The following is an 18,069-nucleotide window of genomic DNA, read 5'->3' on the forward strand; positions in this document are numbered from 1 at the left end:
GCCCTCCTAATGCAACGGGGAGGCCAACGGGGGCTGTTCGGTGACCCTCACTGTCAAATCCACACACCTGAGACTGCCTTAGCACGATCTTGCCCGAGGAGACTAGTATCTAAAGCCTCCAAACCGCCACCTCGGCTCGAGCTGCGAAAGGAAGTCTGATGGCCAATCAGCAGAGAGAAGCCGTTTTAACGTTCCTCCCTCCTTCACCCCTCCTTTCCTGCACTTTCCTTTAGTTCCCCCCTCCTATCTGCTGTGGCGTCCGCGCCGAGCGGCCCTTCCAGGACACCGTCACTTGCGCGCCCAGCTCGGAGTCTGGCGGCGACCTGCCTCCGCCACATGGCCGGCCCGGAGGCTGGTGAGTGTCGGTCTGGAGTCCCGGTGTGTGTGGATTGAAGCCTTCCAAGTGCCCGAATCCCCCTGCCTTTTTTAAGACCTCCGGCCAGGCGCAACTAGGTCTGGCTTGTGACAGACACCCCGTCGTAGTGGGCGGGTTCTCTTGATAGCGTCTCGTAGCCCAGTTCTCTCTCCGATTGGAGACCATCGAGTGCGATTTTGGAATAGGGGAGAGAGGACCCTGTGGCTAGGTAGGATGCACGCATCTTGGCTGCATAAAGGGCGGTCGGGAAGTTTGTTCCTCGGGTTGGTAGTTCTCTGGAGAATCTAGCCGCTGTCAGGGTGCTCTCTGTTCTTGCATCGTGGGGACTGAGGTTGTACATGCATTTAAACTTTTGAGGAATGACTCTCTCAAGATCTCTTGATGCTCCTGCCAAAGTACTGCTTGCGAATTTTTCTCTTCAGTGCCCTCTAGAGAAATGGGCTTTGTCTAGCACCAATTTTGAAAAGCGAATTGATTTGGTTGTCTAGGACGCTTACATCCTTTTGTCCAGGACAGCGTTCAAACCAGTTGTCGTTGTTGGGTCACTTGTGAGAAATGAGCACGGGGGAGAAGGACATAATGTGCATTGAAAAGACGCACATACGCATTGTTTCTTGGAAAAGGAAGAGAATGTGACTTCAACATACAATCACACACATGTCTAGAACATATTGAAGGTAATCGAACTCAGGATAAAAGTACTTCCCCTTTAATCATCAATCACTTCAGGGGACATATGTTTCAAGATTTCTAAATTATCTTTGGTCGAAAAACCCTTGAAATAACTAGTCTAATTCCAAAAATGGGGTTGGTGGGGAAGCGTACGGAAGAACCTTTATTGGGTATTTGCTAATCCTGAATATAGGGGCTTTTGTGTGTATTTTCCATATTTTCTTGAATATAACCAAATATTTTTTTTAACTACAAAATGCATTAGCGTTGGTATCATTAATATTCCAAATCTGTAACAGCCTAAGTTAATCACTACTTATTTGGGCACCAGAGAAGTCCTGACTTGCATAAGATATTTGGGTAAAAACATGACTAATGCTACTGGGAATTTGAAGCAACATCCATTAATTAGTTTCTAGTAGCCTCAGAATATCATTAACAAGCCATGTCATTTGGGACGTAATATTCCTTTTTAGTTATAAATATGTTCTAAATAACAACACCTAAATATGGCTTGTAAAAAAGAACAAATAACTTAAGATTTTAGGTTGCAACAGAGAAAATTGGATTTGCATCACACTTTTGACTGCACTGAAATTTTAACAGTCTGGAAGACATTACAAGAAATTAAGTAGATCTTTTCAAAAGTGATGCCTAGGAGGGTCTATGAAATTCTGTCATTATCAAATTCCTTATCTTCTACAGAGTTCAATGTCTGTTTTGTGAGGGGTTTTTTTCTAATGTATATATGATTTTTTCCAGTGCTATTTAATATTTAAGGTTGAACTTTTCCCCCTTCTTTCCCAACAGAGTGGGTAACCGTTGCCAATAACCTTCTCCTGAAATGTCACATACACCTGAGGATACATGAACTAGAAGATTGCGATGCTAATGTCTTTATTGCGCTATATCAATCCATTTTGGGAGAAAAGGTACCAGGTAAGGGTACTAAAAAGTGGGAGTAACAGTGTTTATACCTTAAGCCAGAAATTACTAGTGCCTTTAGTTAGAGCCTGTGGTTTTTATAAAATCTTGAGTTTTCTCTTTGCCTACATTTTATTTTAAATTATTGCATTCATTTCCTTAATACCTTATAAGACCAAGCCATAATAACCACCTTGGTCAAATCAGTTTGACTAGTCTTAGTCGTCATTGTTTAATCTAATAATGCTAAATGCCTTGTGAAAATCACACCTTTATGAAAATGTACCTTCAAAGGTTCTAAAATTAAGTGGAACTTAGAAACTTGTCAGGTCTTCTTACTTAACCAATATTATAGATAGGAATTGGTGTTTGTACTTTATCCCTGGACATTCAATAACTCTCTCTTCACACCTGTTGTGAGTTTTTTCCTCTCATGGAAAGCAGCCCACAATTATTGGTTCAGGTCTTACCTCACCTCCTTGAATTTAGGGACCTCTTTGTCTTCCTTTAGCATGGCGCTTGATGTAGAGGATGTTGATATATTTATTCAACTATATTCAGTCAATAAATATGCAACCAATAAAGATTCTGCTGTGTGGAATTCAGGCTCTATTAACTTTATTTGTACTTTTAAAAACCTGTTCCCTTTGGGCAGAGCTTACTTTTGTAGCGGTTGACTTACTCAGAAGCCTGGTCAGAGACAGATAGATGAAAACTTGGACCCTCATAGATGCATAATTATGTAGCTCTTTTTTTTTTTTTTCAGACCTCATCGCTAATCCCAGGAGTCAAGAGGATGAAGCTCACAATGTACAAGCAGTAATTGATTCTCTGGCCTTGGATTACCTGCAGGTCAGCTTGTCTCACATAACAGGTTGGTATACACTTAACCACCAGATAATTTTGTATTTTACTAACATAATTTACTAGACAGAGACCTAGACATTTTTAGCCAAGTGAGCAAGCATATGAAATAGACCAAATGGTAAGATTGAGCCAAGACAGTTGACTGGCTATAGTAAAGGCAGCCAGCCACCCTCGAGAGCTTGTCCAGGAGAGTCAAACATTGAGTTTATAATAAATCTGGGTCAGAGTCTCAGCTGATAGTTTGAAGTGTGATTTTTTTTTCGTTGTTATTTTGTTATTTTAAAGCTCATATGCTGCCTGTTTCTAGTAGCTAAAAATTAGAAACTTAAATGGGCAATAGGTTAAATAAATTATGGTAGCTGCATAGAAGGAACTACTCTGCAGCTGTAAAAGGTCGTTGATGCTCTTTATGTACAGTGCTCCATGTTAGTGAAACAGTCTCCAGTATATATTTTATGAAGAAAATGTGTAGTTACAATGGTAGCATGCAGAGTATGCTACCGTTTGTAAATACAAAGAAAGAATATATGATATTGATTTCATGCAAATTGATTTAATCTAGAGAGTCCTAGAAGCTTAGACAAGAAACCCATAATACTGTTTGCCTTCAATAAGAAGAACTTAAGGGCTGCAGGACAAGAGAGGAATGAGACTTTTCATGATTTTTCATTGTATACCTTTTGTACTTTCTGAATTTTGAATCATGTGAATATATTACCTATTCAATATAAGCAAAACTATAAGTTATTTTTAAACCTTTTCTAAAATAGAATAAATTATTTCCAGCTAATGAACAGAAGGAATCTTGGAGACTTGAAACTATTCTTAAATCACTAAGAGAAGTTTTATACTGTTGATCTGTTCTTTGACGATAGTTAAAGAAAGTAATGTTAATCAGGTTAGGTCATTTACTTCTCTTAATATGATATTGACAAGGACAGATTTTTGCACAAATTGTCTTAAGTTTTTGCGTATGGTCCTAGATAAGTAAATGTGATGAGATAATTTGGAGATTATTCATTTTGAGGAATAATCCTAGGGTTCCCCTATATTTTTGCAACTGAGAATTGCTTTACCACTGGAGTAGGGCAATTTCTGGTATTTGTGCTTTTTATATATATTACAGAAAGACGATGTCTGCATATAGAACTTTTTGTAGAGCTTCTCCTGATAACTCACACATACCCCATGAAAAGTCGCAAAACCGCTTACCTTGTCCAGTAGACTGCAAAGCAGGGTTTTACTCCTTGTATTTTCTTTAAATCAGCTTCTCCTACACCATGAAGCCCTGCATTCTGGCAGGCATTCTTAGTTGCTGGGTTGGCAGAGTATGCTCCTCATCCTGGAAAGTGAAGTCCTAAGTGTGCCCTTGGGGTATACTAATGTATTTTGTTAAGCCAGAAAGACATAAAGCTTAAAAACAAGATTTGTGTTTAGTTTAAACACAAAAAATCTGTCAAACATTGTTTGACTAGTAGCAGTGCAAAACATTAAGTTTCCAGTTTAAGTTTGTTTTGCATCATGACTGAAGTTATAAACACCTAGATTCTATTAAGTATAAAGATTTTACTCTGCTTCTTCCTTGAGTTTCTCAAGAATTAAGTTTGTTTATACCCAGTGTTGATTGGAGTCTATTTTATGGGACATTTAACATGTCAAGTTTCCATGCTTTTACAAAATCATACTTGTCAATATTTCAGTTTAACATTTATTAAAAGTCTGTTATGGACCAGGTGATGTGCTAGGTTAGGTACTGTTTAAAGATTAACTTCTGGGCATAAAGTGGATGTGGGGGAGATGAAGCTGGAGAGGTTGGGGATAATGTGAGATTAAAAAGGGTTTCATATGTTGGGAGCTGTGGACAGTTTTTAATAAAAAAAAATGGTATGATCTATACAAATAGGAATAAACAAATTTGAAAAAATTAGGAAATCCTGATGAAAGTATTCCAACAAGTTTGATTGTTTTCTTTTTATATTTCTTTACTGCTATTATCGTCGTAACAAACCACCAAAGTAGGATTCTATAATTTGAAACAGTGTCTTTCCTGCCTTTTTTTTTTTTTTTTTTTTTTTTTTTGACTAGCCAAATAAAAGTCTGCTTAGCTGTTTTATACGTTGGTATAAATCTAATCAGAGGACATTTTCTCCCATCCAAGTACTAACCAGGCCCGACCCTGCTCGAGGACATTTTCTTAAGTCCATTTATTTTGCTCCTTGATAAAGGAAAAAATATGCCAATTAATTATCAAACAACATATTCAAGACTACCCCCTTTGTTTCTTTGGATATAATTAGGCATCAGGAAATCGATGTGAGTACAGTTGACCCTTGAACAACACAAGAGTTAGGAGTGCTGGCTCTAACGCAGTCAAAAATTCATGTATAATAAAAGTTGACCTTCCACATACGTGGATTCTTAGCCAAGGATAGAAAGTACTGTTTTTGAACCACAGTTGGTTGAATTCTTGGATACAAAACTCAGGGATACAGAGCCTGACTGTATATTGATTGAAAAAAGTCTGCATATGTGGATCCATACAGTTCAAACCTGTGTTTCTCAGAGTTAACTGTATTACATTGTTTCTCCTGGGTTAGTTTATAATCCTTGTATTTTAACAATATTTTCACAGTGGTATATTCATTTCAAAAATATGAGGCTTTTGATTTCTTGGTTAAATTTTTTAATAGCTCTGTGTTCTGTGTCCAGGAGAAAATATAGTGGGAGGAGATAAAGAATCTATTAAGAATCTCCTAGAAATATTTGATGGGCTGTTGGAGTACCTTACAGAACACATCAGTGAAACATCTCATGAGAAAAGTAAGTTCAAGAATAGAAATTTGGTTTGGTTTATTTTTGTGTCCCTTTTTACCTTTTATATTTGTGCCTGTTTTTCTTCATAGGAATTAGAATCACTAATACAGTATACCTGATAAATTTAATTGTAAAATACATTTCAAATCTTATTGTTCCAAGTGGTTGAAAACTCTATCCTAGACTGTCATCATATCCTTTGTCAACTTGGATGTTATTTATAAATTACTTTAATAAAATGTAATAGAAAGCTAAATCCTGGCTTACGTTGCTGATTATTGCATGAAATTCCTGCAAAATTTTCTATGTCAGAACTGCCATTTTTGTTATAAATATGGATGTTGCTGAGGTGTCAGAAGGATTTGTGTATTTCTGTCTTCAACCTGCACTTTGGTGTGTGATAGCCTAAATATTCTTTATTTTACTCTTCAAGTAACCTCTTTCCCTAAATTATAACAGATTATTGTGAGTTTTTGTTTTATGTTTTTAAATGATAATTAAAAAGATCAATATTGTCATATTATTTTCCAAAAGGGTTATGGTTATTCAAACTAGATTAGCAGTATATAAGAGCTACTTATAACCTTCGGCTCAGTAAATCCCATTTCTAGGGGTTTATCCTAGGGAATTATACAAAAGAATGTTAGGTGCTTAAAGGTCTTTATTGAAACATTATTTATAATTGCAAGAAAAACCAAAACCCTGTATGTCATAACAATTTGGAATTGGTTAGGTAAACAATGCTGTATGTCACGGTTGGAATAATATATGACTCACTTAAGAATGGGTTTATTATTGTAAAGTTACTCAAAAGAATTTTCCAGTGGTAATAGCAATTAACATAAATTCTAATATAAATGAAGACCAAAAAATATTGGATAGGCTCATAATTCCTATACCTCACATTGTTGGTGAAATCTGTGCTGTGATTTTAATGTTCCAAGTTAATCTTAAGCTCTTCAGTTAGAGGTTAGTTTTCTACCTTTATCTTTGTTCCTTAAAAAGTTTAAAAGCATATATAGGTAAGCCCTGGAATGAAATATTGAGAGGTGTGTTTTTGAGTGTTTCATGTATGTTAAATCCCTGCCTAACTACTCTGGGAAGATTGAAAGCTGCATGGCACATTTACTGCTCTCAGAGAAACCTACCCTCAAGTGAGGGCAATAGCCATGAATGCATACAGTAAAACAATTACAGGAGAATTGGGGAAGAGTGAATTCAAGGCTAACAGTTGGTATTTTGATGCTCTGTCACTCTTTAGTCATTTTAGGTGCAAGATTAAGAGGTAGAAAACTACCTCTAAGAGATTGACTAATTTGGAAAATTACAATGATAGCAGCAGTTTTTACAATGTAGTGCTTCATTGCAGGTTGAGGAGGGATGGTAGTCACCTAGCTGAGGATATGAAGTGAGGATGGTAGTAGTTAAATGCTGAGGGAGGGATCTTCCCAGGGGAGATCACTAGTATGTGGAGAGCTTAGTGCTGCTAGGAGAGAGTTGCTCAGAGGGGGCCTCCCTATGTAGTAGTGCCTTAGTTGGACAGTGTTTTCTAAAGTCTGGTTGTTACCTTTGCAGGCCCAAGTTTATATGGCAGTATTACCTAGAGCTGATCAGATTCTTCAGAACACCAATTAATAATGGGAGTAAATCTTTCTTACCATTAGTCATGTCAGGTATGCAGAGCAGCTTCTTCCTGGTACCTGAGCTAGCATCTCACTTACCACTGAAGAGAAAGTGATTTGAAGGCAGACCATGGGTTCAGTGCTAAGTGCCCTTCATTGTATGACTGAAGCTCTCTAAGCCTCAGTTTTCTCATCAGAAAATCTTTCATAGTTGTAAAGAAGGTTAAATAAGTAGATATGCATAAATAGTTTGGCACCAAGCCTAGCTCAGAGTAAATGCACAATGATTGCCACCTAATGTTTTTAAAATGTTGCTTGGCATAACTCCTGAAATCACCCCCCTGGTGAGTTACAGTAAATGCACACAGCATTCTAATGTTGTTCAAATGTTGCTTGGCATAATTCCTGAAATCACTCCCCTGGTGAGTTAGTGCCTCTGGGGAGAGCGTATTCATCAGGTATGTTGATGGCATCAGGTATGCTAGAAAAAATGTTGGTAGCACTAAGGAAAATGTTACCCAAGACTTGCTGTGGCCTGACTCTTAGAGCTTGAAATAGGCTGACACAATAATGTTTTTCTGAACCCACACCATAGTCATCTTGCCTCAAACATCCCTTACAGATAGCAAGGTATAAAGAGTAATAAATAGCCCTGGCTGGTGTGGCTCAGAGTGTTGAGCATTGGCCTGCGAACCAAAAGGTTGTCTGTTTCCCAGTCATGGCACATGCACAGGTTGCAACCAAGTCCCTGGCTGGAGGCATGTGAAAGGCAACCGAGCAGTTTTCTCTTGCACATTGATGTTTCTCTCCCTCTCTTCCTCCGTTAGCTCTCTCTTAAAATAAATAATAAATTATTTTAAAAAATAATCAATCTACCACCTGTTAGATTGTTTATTTTAGCAATATTAAATAATAAAACATTGCTAATACAACTATAGACCCTGCTTTTAAAGCATCACTTGTATTGTTTCTTTGTTACCCAAGTAATACATTGTCATTATAGGTAATGAATTGTTTATTTCTAATTCCACTTTCCCAAGAGTCCAGTTTACCAGGAGGAGTTCAGGGTGCTTTACTGTCCTTACCTCTACCCACCCCCTGTATAGAAATCGTAGTATATTAACTTGGGTTATTTTTGTTTGTTTTTTGGCATTATTTTTATCTCTCCTAAACAGGTGAAACTGGACAGGATTTTAAAGAATCCCATGCAGAACCTTTGGAAGAGTCAGAAAGTACTAAAGAATCCAAATCATCATGGAAAAGAGTTTCTTTTGGAAGGTAGCACTCAATGTCTATGACTTTAATCAAAAGAAGTTATACCTTTTCCTTCTCCTAAGAATTAAAATTGCATAAAATACGCCAAAATGGCAGCAAAAGAAAACAAAGTTAATGTGAAAATTTTACTAATTTTTAAAACTCCCTGAGGGAGATTTAAGAACTTTGAGCTATATACAGTACTTAATTCTCAGCATTAGCCACCTACTTATTTTTTAATTTTTCCTTTCATTTCAAAGTAGTTTACATTTCTTACAAAAAACTTGGAAGTAGAGAAATAAAAAAGAAAAAAAAAGAAATCTTACCATTCAGAACTAAGTAACTGCTTTAACATTTTGTTGTACTTTAGTCTTTTATGGTGGTTTTTAAATATTTGGTTATTTTTGTTTCCTGCATTTTAAAATTAGCACATTAAGTCTTCTTCCAAGTTGTTAAACTCTTTATTATAATTTTTAATCACTGTGATAACATACCATTTTTATTGGTGCATCATAATTTACCAAACCACTTCTCTAAAGGGGAGGTGGTTGTTCCTGTGTTTTTATATATTTTTAATGTGAGTGTACCTTTGTTTGTTCTTTCTTCCCCTTCCCTCCCAATATCTTTAAGTTGCATTCAGAGTCAAAGAGTATGAATGTTTTAAGGCTGTTAAAAGTTGTTAAATTGCTTTCCAAAAAGGCTGTGACTATTTATATACCCACCAGCAGGATGGAAGTGCTGGGTTACTGCACCCTCATGTACTGATATCATTGACCAATATCGGAGTTTTATGATTTGTACTACTCTCATAGACAAAATATATTGTTACAGGTTTGACTGTACTTCTGCTAACTAGATGTTGAGTACTATAATATTATTTTCTCTTAAATATCTGATTCTCAGTAGCAGCAAGAAGTGATTAAGTGGTAGATGGGAGTGTTTTTCTCTTCTATGCATAGCAATGAGCAGTGTGAATACTCACAGGTAGGCTGCTTGAAGCAGCTCTTGGAGTTCTCATGGGAAGGGCACTCTGTGGTCATGCTGGCCTCTTAGTAAGTAAGGGAACTCTTTCAGGTGTTCCTTGTCATCTGAGGCTTTGGGCCCCTCTTGGGATGAAGATGAAGCAGAATCTACCAGTGAAATAATTAGACTTGGAGACACAGCACACACCTTTTCTCTAAGAAGTAACGGTGAGTAATTAAACTTTAAGTATCAGTTATTGTTATTGAGCATACAACTATGAAAATGCAAATAGTTATACTTAGGAGTGTTTAAAGTTAAGAATAGAGAGACCCCTACCTGGACTTCAGAACTGAAATTCCAGAATACCACCATTACCTACTAAATATGAAAAATTATGTGAAATCAGTGAAGTGGGAATCGTAAGCACATGGGCCTAGGTGAATGCAGGTTTGTCCTATAATGTGGGGGATTTGATGCCATGGAAAGAAAATTATAGATGCAGCTTAACAGTCTCATCACACTCAGAGTACTCCTTAAGTATAGTTTCCTGAACTGGGTGACTCACATTTCTCATGGTTTCAGCCAACAGGTCTGTACATCAGTGTCTATTTTTCTCCCAGGCTTCAGTCCACATTTCCAATAATCTACTACTTATACACAGTAAACCTTAGTATCTTTTAGGCGCATTTTGAGCCTTTCTCCGTGCCCTCCTCCAATCAACATACTCGCAGTCCTGCCCACTTGGTTGCCAAGCTCTTCTCTAACATTATATTATTTCTTCTGCTGGGATGCTCTTGCTTTCTATTCCTGACAAACTCACCCTGCAAAGCGAGTCCCTCCCCTACCTGCCTCAGGATCTGAGGCTCTGAGGCTCCGTAACCCTCAGTAACCCTAAGTGTATCTCTCACCTTATTTTGGTAACACCATTCTCGCTTTGCATTTTAACTTTATTTATGTTAACTGTGAGTTCCAAGGACAGTAACTACATCACACTCCTTCACCAAGGAAGAGCATTTTATAATAATAAAGGTATCAGTCCAACAAGGGAATATAACTCTTATAAACATTTACATACCCAACATAGGAGCATCTAAATATATAAAGCAAATATTGACAGACATAAAGGGAGAGATTGACGGTAGTAGTAGGGTACTTTAACACCACATTGACATCAATGAATACATCATCCAGACAAAAAAATCAACAAGGAAACTGGCCTTAAATGACACATTAGAACACTGCATTTAATTGATACTTTTAGAACATTTCACCCAAAAACAACAATATAAATTCTTTTCAAGTACACAGGGAACATTTCCCAGGATAAACCACATGTTAAGGCACAGATCTCAGCTTAAGAAAATTCAGATCCTATCAGGCATCTTCTCTGATCATGATGGTATAAAACTAGACATCAATTACAAGAAGACACACAAACACATGGAGGCTAAATAACATGCTACTAAACAATGAATTCATTAATAATAATATCAAGGAAGAAACCAAAAGATATCTTGAGACATGAAAACAGGACCCTGCTCAAAAAAAAAAAAAAAAGAAAGAAAATTAATGAGACACAGCCAAAGCAGTCCTAAGAGGGAAATTCATAGCATTACAATTCTACATCAAGAAACAAGAAAAATCTTAAACAATCAGTCCTCACACCTAAAGGAACTAGAAAAAGAAGAACAAAGAAAACCCAAGGTGAGTAGAAGGAAGGAAATAATAAAGATCAGGATGGAAATTTTTTGAAAAGAGTCTAAAAACAATACCATGAAAGCGAAGTTGGTTCTTTGATAAGAAAATTGATAACCCATTGGTAAACTATCAATCAGATTCATCAAGAAAAAGAGAGGACCCAAATAAATAAAATCAGAAATGCAAGAGAAGTGACAGGTTACACCACAGAAATAAAAAGGACTGTAAGAAAATACAGACAACTGGTTATATGCCAACAAATTGGACAACCTGGAGGAAATGGATACATTTTTAGAAGCATACAGTCTTCCAAGACTGAATCAAAAAACAGAAAATCTGAACGTACTAATTACTAACAAAATCAAATCAGTAATCAAAAAAACTCCCAACAAACAAAAGTCCTGGACCAGACAGCTTCACTGGTGAATTTTACCAAACATTCCAAGAATTAACAACTGTCCTCAAACTATTTCAAAAATATGAAAAGGAGGGAAGGCCCCCAAGCTCATTTTACAAGGCCACTATTACCCTGATTACAAAACCATAAGAAGACATTACGAAAAAAAAAAAAATTTAGAGGCCAGTATCACTGATGAACATAGATGCAAAAATCCTTAACAAAATAGCAAACTGAATTCAGCAATACACTAAAAAGATGCACCATGCACCATGATCAAATGGTATTTACTCCTGTTATTCCATAAATCAATCAATATAATATGCCATGTAAACAAAATGAAAGATAAAAATCATGCTTGTATTAATAGATACAGAAAAAGCATTTGACGAAATCTACTTAGGTGTAAAACTCTCAGCAAAGTGGGAATGGAGGGAACATACTTCAACATTATAAAGTTCATATATGACAAAACCACAGCTAACATAATGCTCAGTGGTAAAGAGCTCAAAGTGTTTTCCTAATAATTAGGAACACTGTATTGGAAATCTTAGCCACAGCAGTCAGACAAGAAAAAGAAATAAAAAGCAGCCAGGCAGGAAAGGAAGAAGTAAAACTGTCATCATATGCAGAGATATGATAATATATCTAGAGAACACTAAATATTCTTCTGAAAAAACAATTAGACCTGGTCATGAATTCAGGAAAGTATCAGGATACAAAATTAATATTCAGAAATTGGTTACATTTTTATATAATAGGAATGAACTATGAGAAAGAGAAATTAAGAAAAATCTCACTATTACATAAAAAAAAAAGAAATAACCTAGGAATAAATTCAATCAAAACATAAAAGACCTGTACTCAGAAAATTATAAGACATTGAAAAAGATACAAATAAGTGGAAGGATATACTATACTCATGGATAAGAAGAATTAACGTTAAAATGTCTATACTACCCAAAGCAATCTATAGAGTCAGTGCAATCCCTATCAAAATACCAATGGCATTTTTCACAGAATTAAAACAAGTAATCCTAAAATCCTATAAGGAACCCCTGAAGACCCCAAATAGCCACAGCAATATTCACAAAGACAATGTTGGAGGTAATCACATTACCTAGTGACAAGCTATTCTACAATGCTATAGTAATCAAAATAGTATAGTACAGGCATAAAAACAGACACATAGATCAATGGAACAATAAAGAGCCCAGAAATAAACCCATGCCTATATGATCAATTAATCTATGACAAAAGAGGCAAGAATATACAATAAGATAAAGAGAGTTTCTTCAGTAAATCATGTTGGGGAAATCTGGAGACACATGCAAAAAATGAAACTAGACCACTTGCTTACCCCATATACAAGAATAAACTCAAAATGGATTAAAGACTTAAATGTAAGACCTGAAATAAAACTCCTAGAAGAAAATATAAGCAGTAACTCTGACATTGCTCTTAATAATATTTTTTTGGATATGTCTCCTCAGTCAAGGTAAGCAAAAAGACCTCCTACTGAATGGAGTAATATATTCACCAATGAAAGGTCTGAAAAGGGTTTAATATCCAAAATATACAGTCATAGAACTAAACACACACACACACACACAAATGGGCAGAGGACATACAAATGGTCAGTAGACATGAAAAGACTCATCATTAATCATCAGAAAAATGCAAATTAAAACTGCAATGAGATACTGCCTCACACCTGTCAGAAGGCTATTGTCAATAAATCAACAAACAAAAAGTAAGTTTGTGGAGAAAAGAACCCTCATGTGCTGTTGGTGGGATTACAAATTGGTGAGTCCACTTTGGAAAACAGTATGGAGGTTCCTCAAAAAATTAAAAATAGAACTGCCATAGAGCCTGCAATTCTACTTCTGGGTATTTATCTGAAGAAATCCCAAACATTAATTCATAAGGATACATGCACCCCTATGTTCACTGCAGCATTCTCTGCAATAACCAAGATAAGGAAACAACCTAATGTCCACAGATAGACAAATGGATAAAGATTCTCTCTCTCTCTCTCTCTCTCTGGAATATTATTTGGCTTTAAAAAAAATGAAATCTTACCATTTGCAACATCATGGATGCACCTGGAAGATATTAAGCAAAGTGATAAAAGTCAGAGAAAGACAAATAACCATGATTTATATATGGAATCTAAAGAACAAAATTAATGAACAAAAAAACCAGGCTCATAAGATACAGAGAACAAACTGATGGTTGCCACATGGAAGGAGGCACTGGGGGAATGGGTGAAAAAGGTGAAGGCACTAAGATGTACAAATTGTTAGTTATAAAATAGTCTGAGATGTAAAGTACAGCATAAGGAGTATAGTCAATAATATTGTAATAATTAGGTATAGTGTCCGGTGGGTATTAGATTTATTGGGGGATCATTTTGTAAGTTATATAAATGTCAAACCACTATGCTATACACTTGAAACTCAAGTAATAGTGAATGTCAACTGTAATTGCAAAAATGTTTAAATTAAAACCAAAAGAACTTTCAACAGTGCTGGATTGATTACTGTAATTGACATTTAATGTTATTGTAATATCAACTATCTTCTAATGATCTTTGATTAAATTCTATTGAAAATCTGCATAGGAAAATAATAAGAGTTTTAGCCACAGAAGAAAAAAAGAAACTGAAGAAAAAAAATGGACCTAGGTAAAAATGAAGGACCTGGGGTCAAACTTACAAATTCATTATCAGGGAATAGAGAAATTATGACCCAAGTTATGAATTTTGAACACTAGATTTTAGGGAGATGGTATTCATGCGAAATATGAATGTATGGAGGGAGATTTTGCATATTAAAAACATTTTAAAATGAAATGGCCATAATTGCATTGGATTGTGGAGGAGAGCACAAACAGATGTTGCTGATTTGTTTTGTCCATCCCTATCCAAGGACTTTTTTCATTAATCTTAGAGAAATAAGAAGGGAGAGAGACACATCGATGTGAGAGCAGCATTGATTGGCACCTGCAAGGGGGATTGAACCCTCAACCTTTTGGTTACAGGACACCATTCCAACTGAGCCACAGCGGCCAGGGATGTTTGCTGATTTTAAAAGACATAAGATGAGTGTCAAAAATTTAAAAATACTCTGTCTTGGAATAAATTGAATGGATTTTGAGATCTCTACAAGGTGAAATGTTTCTCTATTTAGTGATTATGTCAGTTGATCATTTTGATGTGAGTTTTCAGGGTACATTCTCATGCCTTCAAAGTAAAGAATAAGTTTATTGTGAAGTCTTTCATTAAATTGAAAAAGAGATAAAAAGTCAGGAGAGGAAGTCTTGAATCCATTTCATTTACACAAAGTCTGTGTTTAACCCGGCTAGCTCAGTTGGTTAGAGCATCCTCCTGATATGCCAAGGTTGCAGGCTTCATCCCTGGTCAGGGCACATACAAGAATAAGCCAATGAATGCATGAATCAGTGGAACAACAAATTGATGTTTCTCTCTCTCCAAATCAATAAATAAAAATTTTTAAATAGTCTGTGTATTGTAGATTTCTAAAGGAGCAAAGTGGATATTCCCTCAATTTCAATAATACTTTAATTTGTTTTCACCTATAAATCTTTGATTATGGTACCCACCAAGTGGCCCCTAACCCAGAGCTATAACCTTACAACAGTCAGCATTTCAACAAGCCTGGCATATTTTTTTAAAGCAAACTAATGAAACATGGTGTTAAACTTATCTTTCAAAGTTGTATAAATGATTCTGAGCCTACAGAACTACATCTTGCCATCTGGTAGTCATTAAAAGTAATTGTTATGTTGAGCTATCACACCAACATTGTTCTAATTGTCATTCCTGAGATTTTTATCCTCTGGGTACAGAATTCTTGGTTAGTATGATATTCAGCAATAGAAAAAAATTTATCTTTAATATTTTCTTTTCTAGGTACTCAATGTCCTAATGAAATGCAGTCTGAAAAAGCAACTGTACCATGCTCCCAATCACACGAAGGAGTGTTGGGCCTTCCTTCGTCCAGTGTTTTATCCAAGAGTAGGACATCCTTTGTTGAACACAGTGAGTATTTAATGTTATTAGTTCTTGGACTATTGCTATGAGTTGGAGACAATAATTAGTTCCTGAGACAACTGCTGTCGCTACTAGCTCTTTCACTTTTGCTTTACGCTTTATGCAATTCTTTTTGGTTTTACATGGTCTTATTTTGTAAATGTTTGCTATTATGAGCTCTGATTTCTTTTTTAGGATGATTTTGGTTACATGTTTTTGCATTACCTCAATCATCTCCTCTCACAGACTCTATATTAGTTTATCAGCTGGTGGTCTTCAAATTATCAGTGAATGACAAAATATAGTAACTTGAAAAATACTGGTTTTTTAAGTTTATTTTTTATTGTGGTTTTTTCTGAAAAATATTCTTATCTCTGGGATTTTCATGTCGTTAGTATTACATAAAACTGTTAATGGCTACCTTTATAACATGTGGATGACTCATAATTTATCTAGCTGTTCTTCAAGCCATTTACAGTTTTTAGTAATTTTTCATTACTTTTAAATAATTTGTCAGAAAACTTTTATAATATTAAAATGACATTCTTCCTAATTTAATTAGATCCCTACTTGCTTACTGAGGATGAGTCCTTGAGTTGATTTTTTTGTGTGTGCTTTTTTAAAAAATCAAGTTAAAATATATTTCTCAGTAGTAATGTGAACATGTTTATATAGGTATGTGTATACATAAGATGATTGATTTCTTAGAATTTCATCTTAATGTCCACTTAAATTTGTCCAACTAGCAGAAATTCCTGCTGCGGATATGATTCCAAATGCTAGGAAGCTAGGGGAGCCTATCCGATCAGCTATTCCTTTACATCCACCCTACCACCCTTCAGAACCTCGAGCACCCTGCCCCATAGGAAAAGAATACTTGCGTTCAAGTCACTGTTCCCCTGCCATGAATTCTTCTGGAGAGGGCACGGCATTTTCTGTGGTAAGTAGAAAAGCTTGCTTTCAATTTGTTAGATGTGTATATATTTAAAGAAGTCTCTTCTAGAATAGTAGTCAAGGATATTACACTAATCAGAGCACTGTACTTCTTAAAATTTACTTCTGCATACACCTACATGTTCATACTTCAGGAATACAGCGGCAGGATGAATGTATGAAAAAGGAAATGGTAAGAGCCAACATACACTGTGTTTACTTTGTACTAGGCACAGTTCTGGGTTCTTTACAGGTTCTGAATAATTTACTCTTCAGAACACAGCTCTGGAGTAGGTACTGTTTTCTGCAATAGGTATTGCTCACAAGGAAGCTGATAGAGAGGTTTAGTATCTTTTCTAGGTCCTATAGTAATTGTAGAGTCAGGATATGAACTGAGGCATTCTAGCTTTAAAACCCATATTGTATGTCCCTAATTAAATAATTTAAAGTGTTTAAAAGTATATTGCCCTGGCTTCTGTGGCTCAGTTGGTTGGAGCATCATCCCATAGCCAAAAAGTTGCAGGTTCAATTCCCAGTCAGGACACATAACCTGGGTTGCGTTTTGATCCAGTCTGGGCACCTACAATCCCTGATCCTATTTGCTTCCATTCTTTTTGTTCTTTAAAAAAAAAAATCCTTTTATGCAGTTACCTTGTCCCTGCCTTCCTAGAAATGAGAACACGCAGTTATATGCAAAGAGTGAATTTATAAATAATGATATGTTCTCATTTTTAAAACATCAAACAATGCAGAAAACTACAGAGACAAAATGAGCTTCATTAGCATTAGGTGATCATCATTCTAAATATTCTATGCATCTCTTCAGATAGGAGAGTGGACTAAAAAAAAGGGGAGAAAAGGAACCACGGGACAATGGCTACATTGGGAGAGGCGTGGGGAGATGGTGAAAGGGCTTATGAGTTGCTGCTAGTGCTCTGTTTCTTAACCTGAATGGCAACTACGTGGGAATGCTCATTTTGAAGTAATTCTTGAGCAGGACACTTAAACTTCAATAAAAGAGTGTTTTAAATTTTTTTTAAGTTTTACAAAATATTAGCAGTATTTAAAAAGATACTGAAGTGAAACTAAAGACATTTGTTAAACATCAAATGTTTCTTCACCACAAGAAATATTTTCCATAAGATTCCCTCTAAGTTTAAGAAATAAATTGTTAAAAATGTTCGTAGTTTATATTCATATTTCAAGAGAAAAATGTTCGTAGTTTATATTCATATTTCAAGAAAAAATATATTCATTTTTTGTCTTTAACTGGTTCAGTTTTGGACAGTTTATATTGACTTCTTGATATAAAAGATAGTAACTTTAATACTTTCCAATTGTGATTTGATTATTTTTTCATTGTCCAGGTTTAGCCATAATCCCTGAATTTTCTTATTTGCAAACACCTCACCTGCCTTTATATTTGAATGGCATCCTAAGCCACACTTTTTCTCTGAGTATAAGTTTATAGACATTACTCCATTCTTTGGTATTA

The 18,069-nt window shown here is 35.7% G+C and overlaps 1 protein-coding gene across 3 annotated transcripts in view; it reads left to right on the forward strand.

Annotated features, from left to right (window-relative positions):
- The first annotated feature begins 207 nt into the window (after nucleotides 1-207).
- The window catches only part of CEP95 (centrosomal protein 95), a 32,312-nt gene continuing 14,450 nt past the window's right edge, over nucleotides 208-18,069 (forward strand). Inside the window, exons 1-8 of one of the 3 annotated variants that reach the window (XM_054573038.1) lie at nucleotides 208-355; nucleotides 1,859-1,987; nucleotides 2,739-2,846; nucleotides 5,549-5,659; nucleotides 8,451-8,553; nucleotides 9,604-9,719; nucleotides 15,522-15,650; nucleotides 16,388-16,581. In XM_054573038.1, coding sequence (XP_054429013.1) covers nucleotides 337-355; nucleotides 1,859-1,987; nucleotides 2,739-2,846; nucleotides 5,549-5,659; nucleotides 8,451-8,553; nucleotides 9,604-9,719; nucleotides 15,522-15,650; nucleotides 16,388-16,581 — 909 coding nt within the window. In that variant the 5' untranslated portion in view covers nucleotides 208-336. The remainder of the gene's footprint in view (nucleotides 356-1,858; nucleotides 1,988-2,738; nucleotides 2,847-5,548; nucleotides 5,660-8,450; nucleotides 8,554-9,603; nucleotides 9,720-15,521; nucleotides 15,651-16,387; nucleotides 16,582-18,069) is intronic. The other 2 variants (XM_054573037.1, XM_054573036.1) reach the window with 2 other exon arrangements.

Source organism: Pteronotus mesoamericanus, unplaced genomic scaffold (assembly GCF_021234165.1).
Source record: "Pteronotus mesoamericanus isolate MK-2021 breed Mesoamerican mustached bat unplaced genomic scaffold, CSHL_Meso_final contig_246, whole genome shotgun sequence".
NCBI classification, from domain to species: Eukaryota; Metazoa; Chordata; class Mammalia; order Chiroptera; family Mormoopidae; genus Pteronotus; species Pteronotus mesoamericanus.